Source organism: Rhipicephalus sanguineus, chromosome 4 (genome assembly GCF_013339695.2).
Source record: "Rhipicephalus sanguineus isolate Rsan-2018 chromosome 4, BIME_Rsan_1.4, whole genome shotgun sequence".
In the NCBI taxonomy this organism is placed as follows: Eukaryota; Metazoa; Arthropoda; class Arachnida; order Ixodida; family Ixodidae; genus Rhipicephalus; species Rhipicephalus sanguineus.
In genome coordinates this window covers 21,813,280-21,839,912 of record NC_051179.1, presented here as the reverse complement: position 1 = coordinate 21,839,912, position 26,633 = coordinate 21,813,280, and the positions used below count along the sequence as shown (strand labels likewise).

General features: G+C 45.7%; 3 protein-coding genes across 3 annotated transcripts; 2 read left to right on the top strand and 1 right to left on the bottom strand.

Annotated features, from left to right (window-relative positions):
- Positions 1–3,152: 3,152 nt before the first annotated feature.
- Positions 3,153–7,741, top strand: LOC119389590 (mitochondrial fission process protein 1). Its single transcript, XM_037656935.2, has 3 exons — positions 3,153–3,322; positions 4,905–5,032; positions 7,407–7,741. The coding sequence occupies exons 1-3, from the start codon at positions 3,187–3,189 to the stop codon at positions 7,707–7,709; spliced, it is 567 nt and encodes a 188-aa protein (XP_037512863.1). The 5' UTR covers positions 3,153–3,186; the 3' UTR covers positions 7,710–7,741.
- Positions 7,742–14,394: 6,653 nt separating this feature from the next.
- Positions 14,395–19,105, bottom strand: LOC119389589 (tubulin alpha-1C chain). Its single transcript, XM_037656933.2, has 5 exons — positions 19,009–19,105; positions 17,173–17,436; positions 16,418–16,694; positions 15,251–15,778; positions 14,395–14,760 (listed from the first exon to the last, which is right to left on the bottom strand). The coding sequence occupies exons 2-5, from the start codon at positions 17,421–17,423 to the stop codon at positions 14,461–14,463; spliced, it is 1,356 nt and encodes a 451-aa protein (XP_037512861.1). The 5' UTR covers positions 17,424–17,436; positions 19,009–19,105; the 3' UTR covers positions 14,395–14,460.
- A 2,444-nt stretch (positions 19,106–21,549) lies between these two features.
- On the top strand, positions 21,550–26,283 carry LOC119389588 (glutathione S-transferase C-terminal domain-containing protein homolog). Its single transcript, XM_037656932.2, has one exon. The coding sequence runs from the start codon at positions 21,672–21,674 to the stop codon at positions 23,490–23,492; it is 1,821 nt and encodes a 606-aa protein (XP_037512860.1). The 5' UTR covers positions 21,550–21,671; the 3' UTR covers positions 23,493–26,283.
- Positions 26,284–26,633: the final 350 nt, after the last annotated feature.

Sequence of the window (26,633 nt, the reverse complement as noted above, 5' to 3'; positions counted from 1 at the left end):
TATATCCTTTTGGTCACTTGAGCTGCTAGCTCTGCTCTTGGTGTACCGGTGAATCATTAGGACGCCAAGTTTAGTCTCCTTGGTCCGAAGCTCCGAGCTAATCGTGTTTGATAGGCGGCTAGACAGCAGCAGAGCGTAAAAGGGTTGAGAGTCGGAAATACCGTGAACTAGCGAATCATTTTTAAAACACCTTTGGAGTTTTTTCTCGCCACTCAACTTCGTTCGCGAGCCAGCGTCATCGCACTGTTTAGGTCAAAGCTATGTCCACTTGTCCAGCAGTGTCCAACAAGCCCCGTTTTAGAACGCGTTGCATCAGTTGCTTTAGCAATATTCCGTTTGTCGATTCTTTCCTGCCCATTTCGCCGATGTTAAGTCGCGTCGCAATCCCCGCATCGCGCTTGTAATTTTCACGAACACTTGTTATAAGGAGAGCTTGCGCTCAGCGGACGCAGAGCCCCCCGACCAGGGTCTGATACACCTTGAACGTAGGCAATAGACGCAATGGGCGTTGTCTTGACTCGTGACGCACTCCCCGCTCTTTTTCGCATGCGCTTCTGGGTATCACTATAAACGTCCTAGGATAATGCTGTCGTTCCAGTGCATCAACTATGCTTTCCACTTCTAGTGTCCAAGGACGTTTATTATTTGCAAATAAAGTCCATTTTCACCAGCGGTGCATGAACGAATAAATTGATGCAACAAAATGAGGCTTACACAAAGGAGGCTGGTGTTGGGCCATCTTTTTGGTTTCCTTCGTCTATGGTTTTACAACGCGCAATTTTGACTACCCGCGCATGCCGCCGTATTTTTTCATTAAATAAATCCTATCATTTGGTTTGTGATCTATTACATATTCTATACAGTAACGGAAAAGTAACGACGTTACTTTTTCAGAGTAACTGTAACTGTAACAGGTTACTTTTGGAAACTCTGTAACTGTAACTGTAACAGAGTTACTTTTTTGGCTTAGGTAACTGTAACTGTAACACTGTTACTTTTCACTGGTAACGTGCCCATGACTGCGTGTAGCCGCGCGTCCTCTCACTCCATAGGGAAAGGGCGCGGCGCCGAGTCCACACGCCACGCACCCTCGCATGCCATGCACCCTCGCAATGTGAAGGCTCAGAGTTGCGTATTTGTGAAGAAAAAAATATTAAAAAGCGCATACTTCAATCTCCCGTATATTAATGACACAAAACATCCCAAGATGGCATGATGCCCTCTTCGTGTTTATTCGGACATCAAGCAGGAAGTGATGTAACACAGAGCGAACCGTCCAAGGGCGTGGCCCCATGGCTCCTTCAATCAACCGCTCCCGCGGTGAGAAAGCAAGGAGAAGGCTTTATGTGTATACCGGGCTCTAATTTTGTTATGCAAACATAAGCTGCGCAACGAGTTCTTGATATCTGTAAAAATATTTTGTGTATGCACCTGATGAAAGGGACATGAAAGTGACTTCGGTCACCTCTAACTTTCTTTGTCATATGCTCTTTCGGAGAGAACGAGGCGAGGGGGAATAGTGTGGGGTCGAGTGTGGAACACTCTTTTTTCTGCCTTCTTGGCGTCACGTAGCACGTGATCTATATACGAGCAGGCAACTGACCAATAATCCTAACACTCCTAATTTTCCTGAAGTTTCAATCCACATATATACCCTATAAAGTGGACGGGGTGATTACCGCCGCCGTAGCGAAGTGGTAGAGCATCGGACGCGTTATTCGAAGGTCGCAGGTTCGGTCCCTGCCGGCGGCAAGTTATCTTTTCGTCCACTTTACTTTCTTCACATTTATATTATAATTACTACAAATAACACCCCCTATACTTTCCTTGGCATTGCTGTGTGTTAGTTCTCATTAATACCAATGTTTCGCCATACTAGTGAAGATGTCGCGAGGTGCTGTCAACTCAGATGAGCATTCACGCTTGCTTCAAAATCAAATTAAGATAACTGAAAGCTAACGTCCGCCAGTTATAAACGGCCAGAAGTACCCTTGCACGCATACAGACAATCAAACAATACAAACATCTCGAGGTTTCAATTTTGGTGTCAGTGTTCCTTTAACGTTTGTTTCATATCCAGTGTGTAGATTCATCGAATACTCATCGGCTGTTTGGAACTGTGTTGTAGAAACTAGTTCAGAACGTTGTATGACTCATTCGTCGCGCAGTGCAGATCGTCAAGAGCATTGCAATAACGCGATATATGAATATTTGTGTGTTTTCTTTTTGTTTTATTGTAAAGTTTTCATTTTTGTGTAAAATAAAATGCACATTTCTAATAATCAAGATGGCTGCCATGCAAAGTCCGGGACCCCCCCTGTTGTTTTGCTGGATTTACGCCACTGGTTGTACGATACGCGAGCATCTACGATTTAATTTAGAGATTACCAGACACAAAGTTACAAATTACAGCAAAAAAGTCACCAACAAAAATTTCGCTGTCAGGGTCCTTTAATGTATGAACAGCCTGACGCCGGTGGCTGTGGGTGCTTAGTGGAAATCATAAACTTACGACATGACTGTGATTTTACAAGTTCCTTTTTTTTTCTCGAGTGTGCTCCCACAGGGCCGCCATAATATGAGATTTAGTCACAACTTGCACATGACATGACTCTGCAAATGGTCATCAGAAATTGTATGGAACTATGAAAGATGGTCGCAGACCTGACCACCGTTCACAGAAACTGGTTGTTTAAGCTGGGTATTCAGTCGGAGCTCGAGGGGGATGAAACGGAGAGTGTATATATGTTATCATAGTAGATCGGATACCGAGGAAAACGCGTCAGTGCACTATTTTGCTGATACTGGAATGTGGTACTCGTAGTCCATCACATCACCGGCAAAATGTTACCGTCAAATATCCCGCGCCGACACTGGCTTTGCGTTTGTCCTGCCATCTGTCCGTCGGCTATGCAACCCTTCGTCATGATACACGGCCTCCGAGATGCCAGTGCACGTCCTGCATTCGAGACTCGTTTTGCCCCGCGAAAGGTGCGAAGCGTTATGTGAGTCATCTCAGCGAGGTCCACGACATAAAAAATAACATACCAGACACTTTACGTAATTTATTGTGTTTTAAGCAAGCATTGAGGCAGCTTGGTAGCGCGCCCTTGACTCGTCATTTTGACGCAATCAATGACGTCAGCAGGCGAAACTGAAGGGGGAAAACGCCGCATTATTGAATGAATGCAGACGCTCGCAATGGCTGCGAAAGATGCGAAAGATTCAAACGAAGCGAGCACAAGCCACGAAACAGCACACTGCCAGAAATCGACGGCACCTCCGACCGATATATTCAGAGATACACCGGTTCGCTTGCTAGGTATGCCTCTGAACGTTTTCTTTACGATGACAATTGTTGCGATGTTGATTGCATACACGCGCATGCTCGTCACGTGTGGAATATTAACGAGTGTATCCGTCGACCTCGCTACTAGTTCTCGTGAATTGTCAGGAGAAACGAGCGAAAAATCAAGTACGTTGCCAGAGGCCGTATTCTGAGCCGATCATTCGGCACCATCGCTTTTCCGATAGTCAAACGCGGGACGGGGATCTAACATCTTTTCCCCCAATAATGTTAGACTTCTCTAAACTAGGCTACGTGTAATTATGTAGACGTGGTCTCTAGAAAGTACGTACGTGCGTGATAGCAGTGAAAACTTCAAGTTGAATATTTACTCGCGTTCGCAATCGAACGCGTGGTACTGACGATCTTTTCGGGATAAAAGCCCCACTTCAACGATGTTCCATAGAGAAGGGCGACATTTTTAGCGAAAGTAGTGGTAACATACGTTATCCATAAGGTGCGAGGGTTAGACTATTGTATGACTCCTAGCTTGTGCAACGTCTTAATTTTCTTACTTGCTCTCTCCTCCTAGTTTTCTACTAGTCATACCCGCTTGTGAATATTTAACAGTAAATGAGACCGGTTGAACATCATTTCACCCTGGGTTTGTACGTGTGAAGATCCTCGCCCCAAGCAGTTTATAAACCCAGTGCATCGCAGACTTGCGATGTTTTCTTTTTCGCGAAAAAAAAAATGTTTCATACTTTTCACCTGGCATATACAATCGACATATATATGTGCAGCAGGATATTCACAGATGCATGGCCATGTAATTTTTTTTTTATTTATTTATATATTGAAAAAACATGGAAAGGTAGGCTACATTAGAGTCGGCTATCCCATCAACATGATGGTAATATTGAAGAAACACACAAAAATAAGAAAAACTAGAACGGGTAAAAAAAATAAGAAAAGAGAAGAACAATCAGAAGCACCATGTGGCGTATAAAGAATCAGCAGAGCCTAAGCGTAAAGTCCAATCCATACAGGGTGGTCACATAGATTACCGCGGATAGAGTCTATACAGATAGTTTTCTGTGCATTTACATATGGCATGACTATAAGGTACGTTAATTAAATAACACAATACTATGAAAGGGAGCGATAAAGACAATTATAGGCAGTTCATACAATTCGTGTCCAGTAAAAAATCCCGAAGAGCGCTCACTGCATGTCTTTGATTGTCAGGATGTGGCCATGGTCCAAACCCTTTGCTAATCGAGAGTGGTCATTTATCAAGGCTGTTCAGCCGATCACTCACACGAACATGCTGTTCTTCGTATTGCGGGCATTCTATGGTGAAATGCTCCACTGACGCATCAAGATTATCGCAGTGGTCGCAGTGTGGGGACGCTCTTCTTTTGGCGTGGCACAAGAAGGGAAATGTGTATGCAACAGCTAATCGTAGACGATGCAGGAGTGTGTCAAAGGTTCTATCTATTTTTCGATTCGGTGTAAATCGTAGAAACGGATCTTTTTGGTACAAGAGTGAAGACCTTGTATGGTTATCAAACCATGTGTCCTTGCACAATTATGTGTCTTTCACTTCTCTTTTCAGGCTATGCAAATGAAGTAGGAGAAGCCTTCCGGTCCCTAGTTCACGTCAACGTCGTCCGGCTGTCCTATGCAGTAGCAAGTGTGTACGTCGTGGCCGACACGACAGACAAGGTTCTGAAGGCAGACAAGGTACATGCACACCACCAATGTACAGGGTCATCCACATCTGAGGCATTAGTATTCAACGCCTCATAGAAGCTGATGTTTGATACATGATTCAGAAATTTAATATTGTGTTTACTGACACCATGATTTGATGTCATGTAACGTACATTTCCCTCGTGAAGTAGAATAAACGTTCCAGTTTTATCAGCTTGAATACTAATGAGATGGTCACCTTAAATGTAGTCGACCCTCCACAACGGAAGTTATTGTTGTCCATTGTATCTCGCACTGCAGTTATACAGCAAAATGAGACGGCTGGAGGTTAACATCTAGAAATGTGAAGACCCGATCAGGAGTGCAAAAACACAAAGAAAGGACATATATGTAACGAGGACGGGCACAGACTCATAACTTTCAGGGGTAGCAGTTTCATCTTCAGATGAAAGGATAAAAACATGAACATGGTGTGCCTTCAGGGCAGTGAGATTCGTACAGGTGAACTTGGCACCGTGCCTACTTTGGCTCTGTAGAAAAGAGCCTTGAGGATTAGAGGTATGTGTTGGAATAAAGCTTTGGTTTGGCATGGCTACGGTTTATTAGGCAAGTATCGGTAGGTGCTTGTAGTTGTCGCACTTGTCATGTGTTCCATATCCCAAGTTTTCCTTTGTTTTTCAAAAATCGGCTGCACTACTTTCAACATTAAGACAAAGTACTCTTGATGAGATGGACTAAGCAAATTCAAGCTGTGCATGGACGAAACTTAAGTGCGATAATTTTTTTACTTATATTTAATCTTCAACATCACAGGAAGTGCACAGCTACACGCATTAAAATACTTGGAGGTATTCTGTTTCACTGTCACCATGGCAACATTGAACCAGATTTGGTGCCTCGCATGTCTGCACAAGAAAACTGATGTCAGCACCTCAGTTACCAGCACGTATGAACAGCTTTAACATTGACAAGCGCGTTACCAAGCATGTTACAATGGACATGTGCTGTCCTCATCGAATAGTTTGTCTTGTGTCCTACATTTGCAATTTTCTCTAATCAAGTATGTACATTCTACGACTAAAGGAGGTAAAATATTCCATACTTTGATAGTACCAGGCAATCTTTTAAATGTCATATGACTTTAGAGTGGGTGTGTTTGCAATATGAAATTTTCCAACTGAATTACATGCTGCACAGTATTTAAAGTGAACAAATACAGTGAACTATAAGTGTTTTGCAAGCTTGTTTGGAAACAAACAGTTTACTTGGAGTATTTAGCTCTTCTGATACCATTAGCAACGTGGTTGTGTGGTCAGCTGTGAAGGTCGTAAGTGAAAAACAATAGAGAGCTGATTGTATTGGGTTCACTAAGAAAATTATTCTGAAGAAACAAAGCAGCACATCATCAGATGCATGTGACAGAGTATAGCTCGCTGAAGAATGTGCTTACAATGTGCAACCATTAAAAACAGTTTTCTAAATTTTCAGATAAGTGGAAACTGAAAGAATAAATGCTCATAAACATTGAATTTTTTAACATTAGAAACGCCGAATTTCATCCCCGAATTTTGTCTACTGAATTTCATCAAAAAGAAACACTGAAAATGCAGACATATAGTATTTGAACTGAACATGTGTTAGACTTCAACCATAGTTCGTTCTAGAATCAAATGTGAATATAATTATAAATGCTGCTTTGGGCCTACTTATTTGTGATGACCTGCGGAGTGGCAAGAGCAGATAAGTGTCGTTCAGCGAGCCAGGACTGTTGAAGTAAACCTAATATAAAGTGTTACTCACAATGTGCACCGTCATAGTCATAGCACATCTAGTCTCAGCAGCATTAAAGGGCCCCTAAGCAACCTCCGCTATTTTTTTAACACTTGAAGTAAACACAATCGAGTTCAGAATGCCGTCCAAACGCGGTAGTGCCACGAGCCGCGGGCACGCCACAAAATAGAAGAACAATCTCGTGCTCCTCTGTGGGCCTTTTGATTTTCCCAGCATTAGCCATGATATCATTACCAGCATCTCATCGTGTAAGCACCAACAAGGACTTTTTTGTCTGCTGCAGACATATACGCATTCCCTGCTATTCCTCCTCGCCATGCGAAGAGGAGCACTCTGCAAGGAGGAGAAGTGAACCGACGAACAGAGCGTAGCGAAGGAAAAAGCGAGACAAGCAAGGGCAGTGTTTCGAGCTTCAAACATGTGTAATTCTGCTATTACGGCACCATTTTGAAAAATTCTCACGGCTACGTGTTCATTGTAGACTCGTGCACAACTGCAACGCCGCAACTAAATTTTGACCTCTGGGTGGTGTAGGGGCCTTTTAATGTGTGCATCTGTGCATGTGAGAGCTCCACAATTTATTCACTATAACGTAAGCAACACTGTCTTCCAGGTCAAGTGCCCTAACGCTGAAGCCCATCGGAACAAGCTGCTGAACACGGCCGTTGACACACTGGTGTGGCAAGCGTTGGCCTCGGTCATCGTACCTGGCTTCACAATCAACAGGGTGTGCGCATTGTCTCTCTTCCTGCTCAAGCGTTACTCGAACCTGCCGCTCAATGCCTGCAAGTGGACTACGACCGGTGTGGGTTTGGGCTGCATCCCGTTCATCGTGTCGCCCATAGACCACGGTGTTCACAGGCTCATGGACAAGACGCTTCGTTCGTGGCTGCATGCAAAGGAGTCTTCCGAATGACCATTCACTCTCCTAGTGTCAAGCAATAACTTACTAGTTCAAAGATCTGTGCAACGTGTTCATAAAACAAAACATATATAGTCATACTCGAAACCTGCAATAACGAAGTCATGCAACAACGAAATTCTCGCAACATGTCATTCAACATAGTACAGTGAAACATCACTTGAACGACCTTTGAGGGACTACAGGAAAAAGTTCATGAAAGTGAAAGTTCGCTGAACTGAAATAGCTATGTTGCAACTGGTTATCAGTAGCTAAAGAAAACATCAGTTGTTGAAATGAAATTTGAACCCTTTTATTTGCAATGCTGCTTATTTAGCATGTTTTGAAAAATGCAGTAATCTTTTGCTGCACTTGTTCCCTTATGACTGCTGTAGTCATGGAATGAGTCACTGTGTCCAAGCTCGCATGAACCTTCTCTGGCACAACACTCTGCTGGGCAGCGAATGACTTCACTTTTTCCAAGTACATCAGTGCTTCTTTCGTTAAAATCCTTGGTGCTTCCTCTAAAAGGGTTACTTCTTGCTCCTCCTCTTCTTCTTCCTGGGGTAGGACGCTCGCTACAATCTCTTCTGTAGACAGAGTGGCGCATGTCTCAACGCGAGAGTTACAGGTGACAAAGTCTTCAAAACGCAAAACGCTGTCTTTGTCCAGTCTTTCAGACAATTTCTGATCAATATGATGTGAGAGCCATTGGATGGTGTCACAAAATATGTTCGTAGGACTGAAATGCACTCTGCACTAATTTCGTTAAACTGAAATCCGTTAGCATTGAGTCCAATGGCACTTCGGCGGGAGGTTTAAAAAAGTTCGTACATCTGAAGAACTTGTTTAACTGACGTTCGTTCAAGTGGTATTTTACTGTATTCAGTGCACCTCATATTTCTCGACAGTGAAATGTTGCTTTTTTAACAAAGTGAAAATAGTGCAAATAAAGACCGACACAAAGATGAGCCAGACAAGGGCAGGCGATGTCCTTGGACAGGCACTGTCCCAGTGCCTCTCCTTGTCTGCCTCGTCTTTGTGGCCGTCTCTGTTTGCGCTATTTTAATTTTGTTAATATGCAAGACCAACTAGCCCAACAGTCTACCCTACTGAAATGTTGCTAAACTGCAATCCTGCAACGACGAAAATTGAGGGGTCGTTTCCCTTTACGTTTTCTGTTTGCACAAGGCCAGCATACTCCAAAATGCGCTCAAGTGTAGTTGCTTTGCACTTAAACTGTGTGAAGTAACGCCACATTGTGCTTGCATGGGTGCCACCACCTTTGTTTACAAAATCGGCACAGTGCCAGAAGCAGTGTCACGTGCCAGACATTGTCTTTGCCACCATGTTGCTTGTTTAGTCTGATTTTTTTTAGTGTTCATAGGTGCATTATAGTGTAGTCACATCATCATTCAAACAAGCAGCACGGCAGCTCGCTGTTTGCTGTTCTCAGGCTGCCAAGCGCAAGCGGTTTTGTTTGTGCATGTGAAGTTTGATTTGCCGTTCGAAGAATGGGTCCGGGACCCCTTCTGGCAATGTTCTGTGGCAGCCACACAGCAACGTGGCCAATCATGAGCGACGAATGAGTGATTGCCATGGCCACGATGGCACGTGTGAATTAGACACTTTCAAAGTGATGTGTGCATTCCGAGGAACGCATGATGATTTCACGTAATACAACTTCCTGCATTGAGAAAGAAGATCTGTGCGTTTACTACATCGAAACGGTCGACAAGGCAAGCTAACTGAATTTTGGCATAAACTTTTTGTTTTGCTTACCATTTTCCTATTTGTACCGTATTATTTTGTGATAACGAAATTCTCGCGATAGCAAAATTTTTCGGTTTTCTCGCTGATTTCGTTATTGTGGGGTTTGACTGTAGACACACATACACACACAAACACACGAGATCTCAGCAATACTATTACTTCGACTGAAGCTATTTTATTGCCAGAGGTAGCCTGCTATGCAAATTGTGTTTTGACTTTTTGATGCTGTCAGTTAGACTGCTTGCATAAAACAAACATTTGTGGACCATCAGTATTTACAAATTTACTTACCCATATTTGGGTATGGGTACACGGATCTATGTGGACTTTTTTTAGTGCCTATCAGCATTTTTTGTTTTTCGCTTCCAACAAGGTTACTAAGTGTCTGCATGTGAAGTAGTCATACAGGGAATGCCTCGAGAGCTGACATTCTGTCAAAAATTAGGAGCCCTTTCCCTGTGGGGAAAATGGAGCAAGCGAAGCTTGCTGTGCATGTGCCTGACCTACCATTTTTCTTTCTTTTTTGCTATCGCATTGCACTGTGCTCCCTTGTCACTTTTTCCTTTCTCCATGCCGGTAATTGGACCTTCACGTGCTTAGCAGCGCAACACTTCTGTTGCTACAGGCAACAACGATGGTCATGCTTGGAACGACGAAATGCAACAATGAAAGGCAAAAATGTGGCAAACTGAAATGACAAGTGACCTCAATAAAAGATCAGATTTCCATATCAGAAACAGCCGATCGCCGACAAACCCACTATCGAGAGAGCATCAGTTATTGGAAAATGGCGCATTCGAATACGCACGTGACCGGTACGCCTTCAAAGGCCTCGTTTGTGTACACCTGCATTTCTGTACACCCGTTGGTGCCGCATTTATCATCGACTATGCCGCCACCACCGAAATCTGCAACTCACAGAAGCTTCGCTTAAAAACTTGCCTTCATTGGGGCATCACTTTCTACTTGGACTTTGTCAAAACACTGGCTCGACTAATGTTCTTTGTTATGACGGCTTCACTTCAGGCCTCCATATTGCCCTGAACTTCTGATGTCCACATGTAGCAGCAAACATATGTTAAGCAGCTACTGAAACAAAGTTCGGGCTAGTACCTGCAATCGCCAGTCTTTCCACACGTTGACATGAATACCAGACGTGTTATACAGGAGATAGCTTTCTCAAATTAATGTTGCGCAGCTTGCACTTTTCTCAATTCCGTCATCCACTTAAAAGCCAACAGAAAGAAATTTTTTGGCAACGTAAAGAGACGTGTTCGTTGCAGATAAAAAGCAGCCTTCGAGCAAAAAATCTATGCCAAGAGCAAAAGCGGATATGTCACAAAGTTGACGTTTTCAATACCGACACTCACCCTAATGATGCAAAACCCCGAAACGTTTAATTTGACAGCCATCGCATGCTCCACTAATGTGCAACTGCTGTGAATTACTACATGTGCCCAGTTCTGGAACTCATTTCACATATATTTCACATAATTTGGCATATGCAAACTCATTGTTCCAGTACCTGCATCACATAAGGCTATATGAAGTTTTAACGTGTTTCTTTCTTTTTTTTTCATGTCACATTGAGTTATTATCATGCATGCCATGAAGTGCCTGTGAAGATTTTATATAAAGGCCTTCAATATTAAAATTTAGCCATTTCCCAGCCACGCAGCTTTGCCGAGACTACTTCAATTGTACATTCCACTCACCTATAATCAACTTAGGACAAAGTTCCTTTGAAGTCAGACCCAAGTGCAGCTGTTCATGTACTGTAGTACAATTTTGCAGCTGTGGGCATTCTACATAATTTTTGTTCTAGTTTCACAAGACATAAAACACACTTTCAATGTGCCAAGCCTTTGCTAAGAGTAATAAAATGTCCATGGTTACAAAATGTCATATTGGTGTACGTTTCACTACTGTTGGGTATAATTTTAGAAGACGGTGGCACTATCACCTCAGAGGCAGATGCATACAAGCCTGCACCAATGAGCACGCTCTAGACCACGGGCCTCAAACTCGCATTAGCTCCTGGGACGCAGTAGCTAATGCGAGGCTTGCATCTGTGTATGCTTTGTCTGCGTGGGGCTGTCTCAACTTGCTATGCTTGGCGACACAATAAAAGACCCCACATATAATTTTAAAAATGGATTGAACGAAACTGACCGAAGCAAATGCAAGAGAATTACTAACCAGCTTGTAATTCCTCATTGCCACAAACCCTGCTGCTTAGATTCGCTAGTCCAGACCTGCCCAAGTCATTCAGATTCAACACATTTTTGCCCATGGCCTTTCTTTACAAAACATTAACATTTATAGTGTCAACAAAAATATCCGAAGAGTGACAATTACTTCAGTGAGGGCAAAGTAGCGGAGGAGTCCTCCATCGTGCTAAAGTGACGAGTGTCTTGAATGGACTAGCACAGAATCGCATAATGTCGGGGGAATCTCTTTTCCCTCCTTGAACTCCTGTTTATTCTTTCTTTATTCTTTATTCAACAGATGCCCTGCAGCGCCCAAAGATGTTAGAGCAGGGAGGTTACAACATTGAATTAAATACATCTTCGTTCGCACACATAATACAACTTCGTTCACACATAAATACACCTTTGTTCACGTTACAGCAGGGGCTTACAGCAATGAATAAAATAAATCTTCGTTCCTACAATGTACTTGTTTTTCAGTTGGAGCCCTGGAACATTTTTCCACCAAAATTCAGCATCCACAGCAGTTTTGTGACAAATTTCAAGAAATTTGCCACTAACTTTCTTGTTGAGACATGTAACAGGGCAGTCCTTTACGAAAGAGAACACACGGCCTGTGCTCTGCAGTGGCTGCTTCGAGTGTCGGCGAGAGGAAGGGCATCTACTTTTGACGCAATTTATGCACCTCGTCAACGAAGGCTCCCTGGGTGCTGCTCATGGGCTGTTGTTAATACGCGTGACCTCCCAAAAATGCACTGCCGAGGTTGCGATGTCATGCTTGGTACTCCCGTACAATAGTCCAGAAAGGAGGTGGTCCCCTCTCCTTTGAAAAGGTCTATTGGCTGGCAGAATAACTAGGCACGACCAATAGGCAAGTGTCTGCTAGAGTGCCTCCTTCGCCAGATGGTTTGTTCTGGCCACAAATAAATAACACGAAAAGCAGACGGAGCACGAGACACGTGCCTTGCATGTTCCCTTTCGCAAAGTACCACCTTGTACTGTACTGCATTTTTGTTCAATGGTCAATTCTTGAAATGTGGCACAAAAGTGCTGTGGATGTTGAATTTTGACACAAAAATGTTCCAGGGCTCCATTTTGTCAGTAAAGTCGCATTTTATAGCTACAACACTGAAAGGGTCACCTTTCATGTTTGACACACACTGCACAGAGTGGGCAGGGGTGTAGGTCCAGATTACTAGCCTTTTTTTCAGAAGGGATCACCCAACCGACCTCCCATCCTCCTGCATCAGTGACTGACCCGGTAACAAAATTTGGTCAATGATGTATGGCGCCATATGGCAACAGGACCAGGGAAGGCCAAAGAGAGCAAGGAAATGATGTGGAGTGCAAAGTCGTGCACTCAATGACAAGGAGTTGCTTCAGTGTATGCTCTTTGATCATGGTGTCGGATTGCATCAATTTTTCTGCTGGCAGTCCCTTGGCAGCAAGCTATGAAAATGCTGCCTGAACAAGAAAGGTACAAAAAATAGTTCTTCCTTTACACCAAGTAGCAATTGGAGACACCTTCCTACCTTAGGAAGAACCAGACTGGAATGCAGTACCTGCAGAAGCATCAATAGCCACTGAAGTCAAGCACTTAACTCACTGCAGTATATATTTTTTGTTCACCAAACTTGTTGCACAGCTCCCACAACATTCCCTAGTAAATCATACAGCAGTGACACCATGAACACCTGCCTCCATAAGAACCTTGTAATTTCGGTGCTGGCTCACACTATTATGAGCTTTATTCAAGCATAGGCTAACCATTGAAAGCAGTTGTGGGATTGTATTGCCCTAGAGTTCCCGACCAGCAACCGACACATTCAGTTGCCTACAGGCAACAGCAGTATGGTACTGCATGAATTACTATTTGTGTCTAGATTTCCTTTATGCCTGTACCACATTTACTCTAAAAAGCGGTAGACACTAGCAGGGTGTCTACAAATTTAATTTTTCCAAATACCCTGACTTTTCCATGATGATTCCGAGCGTATTCCAGACTGGTAGGCCTGCTTGGAAAACAGACTATTCGTCATCATGGCAGAACAGAGCAAAATATGGCACAAGGAAACACACAGGACAAAGCACCGTCCCGCATTTTTTTTTTGCACTGTTCTGCCAAAATATCAGTGAACTAGCCCACCTAATAAGAACCCTTGCAACTCCATACTGGAAACGAGCCCCTAGTGGTAAAAGAAAAAGGGAAAGAACTCTTGGCACTTGCAGAGTGCAGAAGCGAGAATGTCTATTGCTGTATCGCCACTGAATAGTGCTTCTGGTCAAACCAGACTGCAGCCTTCGAGCCAAGCTCAGGTCACAGCCATGACCAAGAAGCACAAATTTATTGGCATGAGCAGTCACGCTTAGCAATAGAGGTACGTAGTGTGATCTTAAACAGTATACACTGTCCTTTTCTTTACGCATCTGCTTAGCTGTTTACTGCAGTTGCAGAAAAAAAAAAAAAAAAGGATCATAAGCTTTGATTAAAGGTAAGTTGTTTTCAAGACTGTCTTCAAAAATATATATACCCCCAACAATTCCCAGGCTTCTCTAAACATGTCCAAATTCCCTGACAATTACAGGTTTTCCATGTCTGTAGACACCCCTACTGGAATATAACATGCCTACCAGCTTCGGTCAGTAATGCAGTTAAGTTTCAAAGTGTTCCAAACAGTGGCCTGAACAAAGCAACCACAGCAGTAAAGACCAACAAATTTTGAGTCAATCAAAACTGCTCTTTTATTCCGTGGCCCCGAGCAGGAGGGCACCAACACTTTTTTTTAAAACTCCTCGCCACCATCGTCTTCTGCACCCTCTGCAGAGTCTATGCCGACCTCCTCGTAGTCCTTCTCGAGGGCAGCCAAATCCTCCCTGGCTTCGGAGAACTCTCCTTCCTCCATGCCTTCGCCGACGTACCAGTGGACGAACGCCCGCTTGGCGTACATGAGGTCGAACTTGTGGTCGAGACGTGCCCAGGCCTCCGCAATGGCTGTTGTGTTGGACAGCATGCACACTGCACGCTGGACCTTGGCGAGGTCACCACCAGGTACAACAGTTGGGGGCTGGTAGTTGATGCCAACCTGCAATACAGAGGGTTCGAGAATTAACACCAGATAACACACAAAGCAGCAATAGACCTCACCAGTATTCAACCCGGTAAAACTAGAACACATGGGGTGTTTAGAAACAATTCATGCAATTATGTATTCAACATCAGCTTCTATGCAATCTTTCATACTAATGAGGCTTCCACCTCAGATGTTGACCCTGTACACGCTACAGCAGCAGTGACCACTTCACAAGGAATACTAAGCCAGTTGGGATTCATAACTTATTTGGGAAGCGCAGGTAGTTTAGAAAAGGGTTAATATTCTTAATTTTGCAGCGAAATGTTAACGACCAAGAAGTCACAAATTTAAGCATGTTCCAATTGCGGTCACTTTAGCACAGTGAAAGACCCTGAAAATGCCACGTTCAATCTCTTGCTCCTTCGTAATACTACTTTTCTTGTCCCCATCAATACTTCCTTGCAGATTACACTAGCCACGATGCAAAGCAGCAAGAACGCACCTTAAATCCAGTGGGGCACCAGTCCACAAACTGGATCGTGCGCTTGGTCTTGATGGCCGCAATGGCTGCGTTTACATCCTTTGGCACAACATCACCGCGGTACAGGAGGCAGCAGGCCATGTACTTTCCGTGGCGGGGGTCGCACTTGACCATCTGGTTGGCTGGCTCAAAGCAGGCATTCGTGATCTCTGCAACTGTGAGCTGCTCGTGGTAGGCCTTCTCGGCAGAGATGACGGGGGCATACGTGACGAGAGGGAAGTGGATGCGAGGGTAGGGCACCAAGTTGGTCTGGAACTCAGTGAGGTCGACGTTGAGGGCGCCGTCGAACCGCAGGGAGGCAGTGATTGAGGAGACAATCTGGCCAATGAGCCTGTTCAGGTTGGTGTAGGTGGGCCTCTCAATGTCGAGGTTGCGGCGGCAGATGTCGTAGATTGCCTCGTTGTCGACCATGAAAGCGCAGTCTGAATGCTCAAGGGTGGTGTGCGTGGTGAGAATGGAGTTGTAGGGTTCCACGACTGCTGTGGAGACCTGCAACAAGAGAAGGAAGAGTGAGGACGAGCACACGCACTGGTTCCAGACATTGGCAACAGAAGCAAGCATGTGCTTAATTAACTAGCAGATGACAAATACTATTAGGCTAACATCTGCCAAATTAAAAGCGCTCCTAGACCACAGTCATGTTTTGGTAGTAGCATGACGAGAACATTTACTAACAAGTGTGCCTTGCACTGAAGCAAAGAATTGGACAAAGAATTCAGAGGCAGTAGAGACAATTGGTGGCAGCCAACGTAAATGCAGCAAGTGGTACAAGATCATAGCACAGCACTGCATGGCAAATCTACAGGCATGCCAATGATTCACTTTTACAACAACTATGTTTACAATGGCAATGTCTCCTGCATGGTCTCTCCCCAGTGTACTCGTCCGATGGACTACACGAAGAACAGGAATATGCAGGAGTGCAGCCCTCACCAGCCACACGGCTGGGGACAGGTATGCTGTTAGACACACTGGCGTGGACAACTGACATGGAGCAGCTCCTGGGCCAACAGGATTAGCCAGCAGCCGAGCCAAAAAGCCGGGCCGCCGACACCTCCATAGTGTCTTGGTTGCTCGAGAGCCGAAACTACAGTAAACGCCTTAATATAAGAGAGGCTTGGCATGTACCTGTGGGGCTGGGTAGATGGCGAACTCGAGCTTGGACTTCTTGCCGTAGTCCACCGAGAGGCGCTCCATGAGGAGCGAGGTGAAGCCCGAGCCAGTGCCACCTCCGAAGCTGTGGAAGATGAGGAAACCCTGCAGGCCCGTGCACTGGTCTGCCAGCTTCCTGATCCGGTCCAGCACCAGATCCACAATCTCCTTGCCGATCGTGTAGTGGCCGCGAGCATAGTTGTTAGCCGCATCCTCCTTGCCAGTGATCAGCTGCTCGGGGTGGAACAGTTGCCTGCAGCGGCAAACAAAAATTAGGACAGTCCAACGAGTCACGCTGAGGCACTGTGTGCAAAGAAGGGCTAAGTACCTTGCCTTCCTCAGTGAACATTAACAGATGCATGTGTTGTGACCAATGGGACTAAGACTCAACTTGTGTAAAGCCACATGGCAAATTTAGGTACAAATTTAAGATGGGACTACATAGAGCCTCAAACAATTGAACTCTGAACCGACCCTGCGTATTTTGTCATAACTGCTTCAGAGCCATTACCAGCACCACTCAACCAGTAGTAGCCTAAGCTAATCTATGCCTTTACAACTGGAGAGAATAAAATCCGGATTTGCACTGCATACAGGTGTTTCTGTCACATCGGACTTTTCAGTATATTATGCAGAAATAGCCGAAGCAGGGTAGCTCAGACTCAAATCTCGCAAAATGGGTGAAGTTGACGACAGGCCTAAAGTATTGCGAGTGAAAGCAACTACCGCACCTGTAAGTGCCAGTGCGGACTTCGTCGACGACCGTGGGCTCGAGGTCGACGTAGACGGCGCGAGGCACGTGCTTGCCAGCACCGGTCTCGCTGAAGAACGTGTTGAAAGAGTCGTCGCCTCCGCCGATCGTCTTGTCGCTGGGCATCTGGCCGTCGGGCTGAATGCCATGCTCCAGGCAGTACAGCTCCCAGCAGGCATTGCCGATCTGGACGCCCGCTTGTCCAACGTGAACAGAGATGCACTCACGCATTTTCACCGGTTAGCTGAGAGACGGGAAAAAGACACAGGCACGCAAGTAAGGTCTTTTGAAAAGTCGTGCACAACGCAAGTCGGAACTCGCGACACAAACTTTCTGGCGAAGGAGCAAGGACTGCATGTCGAGGTAGCAAGTTGCAGTGGACAAACCCAATTGACAGGAGTCCGATTTAATCCCACTTAATGCGCCATTAATTTTCTTTTCTATGAAGAGACAGTACAATCGGCCAGTTTTCAATCCCCTTAAGGAGGATCGCAGCAGTTCAGTCGTAACTCCTACAGGAAACTAAAAAGTCTGGCTCCATCAATGCCGATAATGCATCGGACGGGACCGGTCTGTCCCCCGCATGGTCTTTCCCCAGTGCCATTGCCCCCAAGGACGGGCACGAAGATCAGGAATATGCGGGACCACCGCCCACACCCGACGCAAGCGTCAGGGGACGGCAGTTTGTGTTCGACACCGTGGCTGTGGACCGACTGCCAGCGCAGGGCAGCTCCGGGGGCCACGCCCGAGGGCGGGAGCGAAGCGCCACGCGAGGCAGCAACTCCCCTCAACCGCGCCTCAATATGTCGGTATTCACAAAAAATATGCACTATGGAGTGTGCCGATACCGGAGACAGTTATATGCACGACGATTTATAAAAATGCAGTCTGTTAAACAACCTTGACGATCTGGCTTTTAACGCCTCGTGTGTCTCTGGATTGCAATGTCGCTGGTTGCAGTCACGGTACTGCCCTTTCTATTTTGCGGAGTGATACTTTTTAATTATTTTACTAAGAATCCTGCTCCCAAGGGGAGCCGTATTCTTTTGAAAGAATAGCGTGAACATGCAGACGGCTGCGGTCCCGCTCGTAAAAGACGCTTACGTGACTCTCAGAGGCGTCCCGTAACGAATAAGGCCTCGCCCTAAAAACGGTTCAGCGCACACAGAAGCACACCCCCCCCCCCCCCTCAAAGCCGGTTTCGGTCACGGAAGACGCGCCCCACACCCCCCACCAAAGGCCGGTATAAACCGCCCCAACGAACGGTCATGCACGCCGGCTGATGACCGTTGGAGCGAGACGACGCCATGATGAATTTTGAAAATTTTAAAACTAGCCGGGCGGAGATCCGAGATAAGCTACAGTTAACCCGCACGCGTCGCGAAACGCTATAAAGAGGTATACACCTCTACAGACTGATACGATTATGTAACGCTATCGGCAGAACTTCCAAGGGCGATTAATTTACCCTGCACAGGCGTACTGAGCGACAAAACGCGCCAGCACAGTTAGGCCTACTGAGACAGTTGCCGGCTACGAGAGGAGTTTAGCTACACCTACTGAGGTATTCGCAAGCGAAGACTTACTCGTTCTGTAGCACAGCTGGAACTCGTAGGAAAGGTTCAGAGGAAATAAGCTTCCATTTGTAGAAATATTCGTGGAGTTCCAGACCATGCCGGCACTAGGCCTATGAGAGGCGACCGCGCCAACACAAGCTATCGCGACTCGGACCATTTTCCTGAATTATGAGCAGTAGAACCTCCAAACAAGCTCATGCGAGTGTCTAAAAGCAACGAATAGTTGAGTGAGCACTTACTTGAGGGAATTGACGGCCCAAAGAAACGTTTACTTCGACGTCAATAAGGAACGCCCGTAAACTGATGGGTCTGAGAAAGAAGTGCGGCGAGGTGCTTTTATAGGCACGTACACTCTGCTGCGCATGCGCAATGCTTTTTAAATAACTTTACCTTTAAAAAACTTTAAATTGTACTTCTTTTATTTCAACAAATGTAAAAGTGACTTTCGAAAAAAAAGACACGTTCCTTTCTAGTAGTATGCATTTTTTATTTCGATAAAATTGCGCACTATTTCTTGTAGCGCAATCCGTAGTGCCAGCGCTCGTACGTCACATCCCGCATTCTTCCGCGTCAAATTGGCGCGACGATGAATGAGAGAAGAAAAATACAAAGAAACCTGTGGGATGATGCGGGCACACAGGCCAACGCGGCAACGCCCAAACTTACACATTTCGTGTGTCACGAACTGCGGGCTTGATTTGAACCCAACGTAACGCCCTTCGCTGCCCTCAACGCCTCCCGGTAGTGCTTGTCATACAAAAAACGTTAAATTTGTCGGTTTATATATACTTGTCGGCGCTTAATTATCCGCGATGGGCGTCTCATTTAACGGATGCAATCAGATGTGTGTATTCGCAGACTCTCACGTACGTAAATCAGTGGATATGTCGGTGTTATCTTATTTATTGTACGTACACAATGAAATACTTCAGACTTGAAATGGCATGCCGGCAAGCGCAACACGTGTTACCTTTCACTCGCCGTCCGTGCGGTAATTCAAATTTGGAAAAGTTGAGCTTGTAAATATGAAGAAAAGAAAATGGAAGAAACACAATGGCTCGAAACGTAGTTTCTACGTTACGTCCATTTGTATAGACAATTACGTAACGTATCGCTTTTAAAATTAGGTTTAAGGACTTGGTGACACGTTGCGTTGTAGGTCATGCAAATCTCATGTAGCAAGCACATCGAGTTTTATTGGTTGTATAGTGTCAAACTTTTTAATCACTTCTTTAAATGCTCCTTCATATCGATCAGGAACAAAAGCACGTGGCGGGTATCGCAACACGGCAGAGATCGCATCACCGGTTTAGGGACTAAGTTGCTATTTTCAAATTCTAAAATTATCTGCACGACCGGGAGCAGTCTAGCTGTAGTTAAAATGTTTCTGCTATCTACGGACGATATCGCACCCGTTCCGTATCTCAGTGCGACACGTTGCATAATAGATGTGCACTCACTGAATCAAAGGACCTGAAGCACTACGGATAGCACTTTATTTAATTTATTGTTTCTTTTTTGTTCTCGTACTCGCGGTTGACGGGTTCTTTGACACAAGTCGAGACGAGAGCAGTAAGAGAGAAGAAAGGGCCGGCTCCCGGAAAAGCGGACGAGATGCTCCGTAGAAACCGGATGGATGCCTGCGGTCACGGTTGCCGAAAACACCGCCGGCGACGGCATTTTGTTGCTGTTTGCGTTTCCATGACAACGGTCAAGCTTGCTGCGCCTGTGCGTCACCCCGACGTCCCGCCGGCGCACCCTTCCCCTTTCGCGATTTACCTTTCTCGCTCCTTTAGATGAAAAAGAGGTTATGCTTGAAGAACGGTTGCAGCAAATTAACCTCAGCACAAACCACACTGGACACGACGCCTGCACAGAAGGGGCATAGCCAGAACTTTCTTTCGGGTAGGGGGGGGGGGGGGAATTCAACCATACTCTGTGTTCGTGTGTACGTTGTGACCTTTTCAATGGCGAGAAGGATCACCCCCCTTTCTGGACTGTTGCACGGGGGTATAAAAGTCACAGCCTCTGCAGTGCATTTTTTAACAGCCCCCCCTCCCCTGTGCTCCAGCCATGGAGGAAATATAAATTAAATGACGCCAATGATGTAAGCCAGCGTCACAACTGTTGTCCGTATATCAGACGCACACACGGGATGGCTTTGCAGTGTCTGTGTATTGATTGGTGTCAGACATAGGCGCGCGCACGTGGGGGGGGGGGGGGGGGGGGCAAAGTATGCCCCATACATTGACTTAACTTAAATGAACATTCGCCGCCGCCAGATCTAAAGGGTACAACCCATAGATAATCCTGCTTATCCATCCATCCAACACTCCTGAAGTACGGTCCCTAATATCTAGGGACCGTATCTGAAGGGGAACCTTTCGCACGCCTGTGGGGTCAGAGAAGGCCGCTCTAATTCGGGTCCGCACATTATTGGTGCCCGCGGTGTTTGCTACTATCATGCATAATATATACCGCTGTCAGAGTGAGTCATAAACGGGCCGACGCCTATGCATCGATTGCGGGATTGCAGCAATCCCAACGATTGTTGAACGAAAGATGTGCGCTCTCTTGTCGAGCTTCGAGAAAAAATAAAAATTTACAAAATTAAACGTTATTGAGCGCGAGAATTTGTCTGCAAAATAAGATTGCCGAACAGATCAGCCACATAATTTTCTGATATTTTTCAATGATGTTTCAGTGGAACAAAGGATAGGCGCCCACAAACATTGATAAAAACGAAGATGGCGGCGCCCAGCGCTAAATGCGGCAAAATGGAAATGAGAGATTTCTGTCATTAGGCACTGTAGTCGTGGTAATTGCGGTGGGAGTATAACTCGATGAAGAAAAATCCGTGCTTTCTTTGTCCACAGCAGAGCAGCGCGGAGAGCAAACAATTATGGCTATCGAGCACCTCGTAATGCTCAGCGGCAGGAACGACGACAGATCGTTACTACGTGTACCGCAGAACACACTCGTGGCTCTTTTCACGTTCGCCTACTGCGAGATAGAAGGCCTGCGTGTCGTTCTGGTGCCACGCGACTCCGCCAGCGACGACGGTGGTTGTAACGACGAGCCACTCTTCGATTTGCCTTACAGCATTCTTCCAAAACTCAAATGCATCGAGTCGAAAGACGATTCGCCTACGCCCCAAGAACTACTCGACTGCGAACCTCCAGCAGTCTATCTACCCGACAAGACGACCGCGACTTGTATCGGCGGACTCGCGGGGGTTCTCCGATGGGCGCTGGGTCAGTTGGGGAGTCGAACCCGGGACCTCGAGTACAAGGCGCTGCTGGGATTCCGCGGCGGCTGCCTCGCAGCCTGCTCCGAGTCTTCGCTCTGGACTCGCTTCTGCGAACTGGACGTACAGAGGGCCATTCCGAAGCTCCGGACGCGCTGCTCCGCTGGTAGCGGGTTGGAATCCCCGCCTCTGAGGCTTCCCGAGGAGCTTCTCCTCCTGGAGGCCCACATGCGACAGCCCGTGAAAACGCACAACGTCCAGAGGAAGCAGCAGCAAGTGTTTCGGGCGTCGCGTCGCGAAGGTGGAGACGGCTCGCCCGCAGAGCGTAAGCCGATTGACGGAAAACTGCCCGAACTGGAACACCGATTCGTCGAAGGTTTTGACCAGACGTTGGCCGACGTAGTGCTTTTTCCCGTCCTTCATCTCATATTCACCGAACTAGCCGCGGTTACGAGTAAGGGGGCAATATCCGAAAGGCTGCCCCTCACTGCCAAGTGGTACCACACGATGTCTGCTCAGGCGCAAACTCTCCTTGCATTAGAAGCCCTGGAACTGAAGCGCATCGAACAGGTCGAGCGAGTTGAGGGCAGCAGCATGTTCATAGAAGAGTCTCAGCTCCCGAAGGACAGCCTCTACTCATCTCATCCGGAACGCACAAAGCCTCGGATCCGGCACAAGAACCCGGAGTCCATCATTAACACGCTCAGGGAGGCCTGCATAACGCCAGACTTGAAACCAAACCCCGGGGAAGACTCCCTTCCGCTACCCTGGGAGGAGTTTCCGGAGAAAGTGCATCCCCTCGGAGGAGGTCTTCCAAAAACCAGGGTCCTGCGCAAGTGTCAGCAGATCGAGAACCTCGTTGTTTTAGCTCTTCAACACGCCTTCGATGGCTGCACGATTGTTGACTTCTGCTCCGGAGGAGGCCATGTGGGCATCGTCCTGGCTTACTTGCTACCGGAATGTCGGGTCATGATGATCGAAAACAAGGAAGAGTCGATGCTTCGTGCCCGGGAGAGGGTCAAGTCCTTAGGCCTGCGAAATGTCGTGTTTTATCAGTGCAACATGGACTACTACGTGGGTGATTTTGACCTGGGCATCTCTCTGCATGCTTGCGGCGTTGCCACGGACTTGGTTTTGCAGAAGTGCATCGAACGCAATGCAGCATTCGTGTCGTGCCCCTGTTGCTATGGTGCCATGAAGGCAACAGACAGAATCAGCTATCCTCTAAGTCGTGCCTTTAGAGATACAGGGATCTCCAAAGAGGACTACACGCTGCTGTGCCACTACGCCGACCGGACTGAGCGTGACACGCCTACGTGCCAGCAGGGCCATTATTGCATGGCTCTGGTGGACAGAGACCGGGCCATGGGGGCAGCCGAGAGCGGCTACGAAGTAATTGTGACGCAGATGATACCGCACGATTGCTCGCCCAAGGGACTCGTGTTGGTCGGCAAACGGACGTCTAAAGTGTGTTGAAGATTCAGATTGCCTGTTGCCAAGTGCACATGGTGAAACTTGAAGTTCACTAAGAAGGACATGGGCGAAGAAAGTGAAGACAGAGCGATGCGCTTTGTCCCGTCTTCACTTTCTGTGTCCATGTCCTCAGTGCACTGCAAGTTTTACCATGTATTACCTTCAATAAGCCCATTCTTACATCCTTCCAAGCGCACATATTGATTTATATGGAGCTGTCATCGCATCCTCTTAGTGCAGATGGGTTCAGTAAGGATCAACAGATTGCGTGGCATGAGTCCATTTTGTTATTTGCTGTTGCCTGCAAATGCACAGTACTGCAACTGCCTCTAGCAAACACTGTTCAGTCAAGAAAAGTCGGATGAATCAGAAGTAGTTGCTTAATAAACACCATTTTTGTTACCACATGTTGAAGGTAAATGATATTTTTAAGATGAAGTCTCGATGTTTAATGTGAGTGGCAATGACTTGTTAAGTCATAACTAGAGCTAACATTCATGCTAATTTGCTAGTGGCACATAGGCAGCGGCACTGCATAAAAAAAGTGTTATATAATTTGCTGCTGCCTCTTTTTTTATATTTTATACGAGTGAAGGTGTACACTGCTTGGGGTAACTATGCTGTTGTGTTGTAAATATTTGTATCAAATGTGATGGCACAATATTTGATTCAGTATCCGAAGCACAAACTCATTGACGGTTGTGCGGATTAATTCTTAGAGCTGAAAAACTCAAGCGGCACAGCAGAATGTGAGAAATCCAACTAGTGAATGGCTCCAGTTAAATTGAGACATGCTGTAATTAGTTAAACACGTGCGTGAATTCAAGTATATGCAAGTGTTTCTGTATTCTGACCACAGTAACCAGGAATGTAATCCACAATTTGTACTCTTGATTACAACAGGATGGCACTTACGCTTGCACAAGGCTTTCACTGACACCAACATCCTAGATTTGTGATGAAAATTCATAAACAGGGCTTGTGCTAGAGACGACGTTTCAACAAGCTTGTCGAAATGTCGGCTCTAGCACAACTCCTGTTTATGAATTTTCAATACAAGCTTCCATCTTCCCCTGACTCCTGCCATTCCTTTAGATGTGTGATGTCATGTGCAATCAATGTAAATGAAAACAGAGCATCAGAGAGCTTTCAAATTTTTAAGAAATGAGCAGATTTCTTAACCTAGGGAGCCTCATTCACATTAGGAGCAACGGCACAATTTGAAATGTCCGTTTTTTTGAAGAATTAGAACTCAATCAGTATGACTTATTTCAGTTACCACGATCTTCACAGGCCAGGTGGTATTCTATCCATCTGATCATTGATTTCATCCAATGTGATGGAACATACTTTGCTGTGTTTTGTTTCAATGGAGCTTTTTTTACTCTCACAGCCATAAACATTATAAACAGGGGCGAGAGTTGCAAAACAAAAATAAAAGCACCATGGTTCCAAGCACGTAAATAAGTACAAGTTTTTGGCTCATACAAGTTTTTGTATCAAAGCTTACGCATGGTAACAAAAGTCAGGCGTGCAAAGCACAGTCACAAGAAATGAGAAGTCAACTCTGTGAAGTCCTACTTTGAATCCCTGCAGAATTGCTCAGGTTTTTGGGATTAGAAGTTAACGTCTTGTCATGTGTGGGAAACAAAAATGTGTCTGAAAAGGACGTGAGCATTTATACCCTTGCAAGCCTGCTGTGAATAGGAAATAAAATGCCTGATGTTTCCCTTGCGAGATGTGGTAGCTTAGAAACTAGTGCCTTGCACCGCTCGAGGGCGCAGGTTCAATTCCCGGCCGCACCGGCTGCATTTCAGTGGAGGCGAAATGAAGAACATCCACTTGTTTAGATACAGGTGCACATTAAGGATCCCCTGGCGATTAAAAATAATGTGGAGTCCACGACTATGGTGTGCCTTATAATCACATTGTGCTTTTAACAGCAGAGCTGTTTAAGCTCGGAGAAGCCCCATAAGTCACGAAAAAAATTATCATCATTATGAACCAGCACACGCCATGTTTATCTTCTGCTTCGCTCCCAGCACACATGTGCTCTTCTGTCTGGCGTGGGATGCAATAAGTCTGATGGACGAAAGGACGAGTGCAGAGAGAAAGAAAGAGATAGAATGAAAGAGAACAAGATGGGAAGGAAGACAGAAAAAGATATAAAGAGAAAGAAATAGACACAAAAAAGGGGTACAAAAAACAGAGAGCTAGAAAGAAAGAATCAAAAAAAGAAATAGAGAGATAGAATGAAAGAGAAAAGTAAAGAGGAACAAGGAAGGCTGCCCAGCTCCGCACTTCCTTCAGGCTTGGCTCCACTAGTGCGAAGTTGCTTTAATTTCTTTTGCACATGAAACAACAGAATGTTTTAAAATGTTTTTAATGGTTCTGCAAAGCCCACCAAGTAGATAGTGTTCTCAGGCCTCTTCAGCAGCAAAAGAAACCAACAGTCGTAAACCTATGAAACAAAATTTCTCACCCGAAGCCCCTTTGTAAAACTTCTGTAGAAATAGTGCTATACAGTTACTGAATTAATTATTAGTGATATCAGAACAAAAGTCGTTGAGACAAAGCTCACATTGGTTTTCTCATGCGAAGTTGCAGCAAAAACCAGAGTTACTGTGGATCACAACCAAGCCTGTACATTGCGCTCATTCCAAGCTGCTATGCCATGCTTTGTTGTAAGGTTAGCAGTGTAAGTTGTTCGTCTTTCAAAAGAGCTCCTAAAATGGTACTAGTGGGTGGCTGCATGCCTTTCTTTAGCACATGCACCGTCATAAATAAAATGGTACATCTCTGGTAATCATTTTGAAACCTTTCTTTCCAAAGATACTTCTCACTAGAGTAATGGTCGCTATCATTAGGCTCACGGAAGGGAAATAAATGTGTTATTTCTGCACCCAGCATTTCACTTATGTGTGGCTGATAGGGCAAGCTGATGATTCGTGATACTCGAAATACGAGCACATTGCTACACACATGAACGTCTACTGGAAAGCAATGACATATATATACAGACAGATAAATTTTCCAGAACAACATCCGAGAAAACACAAACGACAAAAAGTAACTGCCACGCCTTGCCAAGGTCTGCATCACCCAGTAGAAAATAGTTAACACCTGCAGCATGTACTGCTTCCC

Excerpts from the sequence above, each read along its gene's own strand:
- LOC119389590 (XM_037656935.2), top strand. The coding sequence starts at position 3,187 with ATGCAGACGCTCGCAATGGCTGCGAAAGATGCGAAAGATTCAAACGAA. Across the intron at positions 3,323-4,904 it reads TACACCGGTTCGCTTGCTAG|GCTATGCAAATGAAGTAGGA; the intron begins GTATGCCTCTGA and ends TTCTCTTTTCAG. Across the intron at positions 5,033-7,406 it reads AGGTTCTGAAGGCAGACAAG|GTCAAGTGCCCTAACGCTGA; the intron begins GTACATGCACAC and ends ACTGTCTTCCAG.
- LOC119389589 (XM_037656933.2), bottom strand. The coding sequence starts at position 17,423 with ATGCGTGAGTGCATCTCTGTTCACGTTGGACAAGCGGGCGTCCAGATC. Across the intron at positions 16,695-17,172 it reads GTCCGCACTGGCACTTACAG|GCAACTGTTCCACCCCGAGC; the intron begins GTGCGGTAGTTG and ends TTGCCGCTGCAG. Across the intron at positions 15,779-16,417 it reads CCATCTACCCAGCCCCACAG|GTCTCCACAGCAGTCGTGGA; the intron begins GTACATGCCAAG and ends CTCTTGTTGCAG.
- LOC119389588 (XM_037656932.2), top strand. The coding sequence starts at position 21,672 with ATGGCTATCGAGCACCTCGTAATGCTCAGCGGCAGGAACGACGACAGA.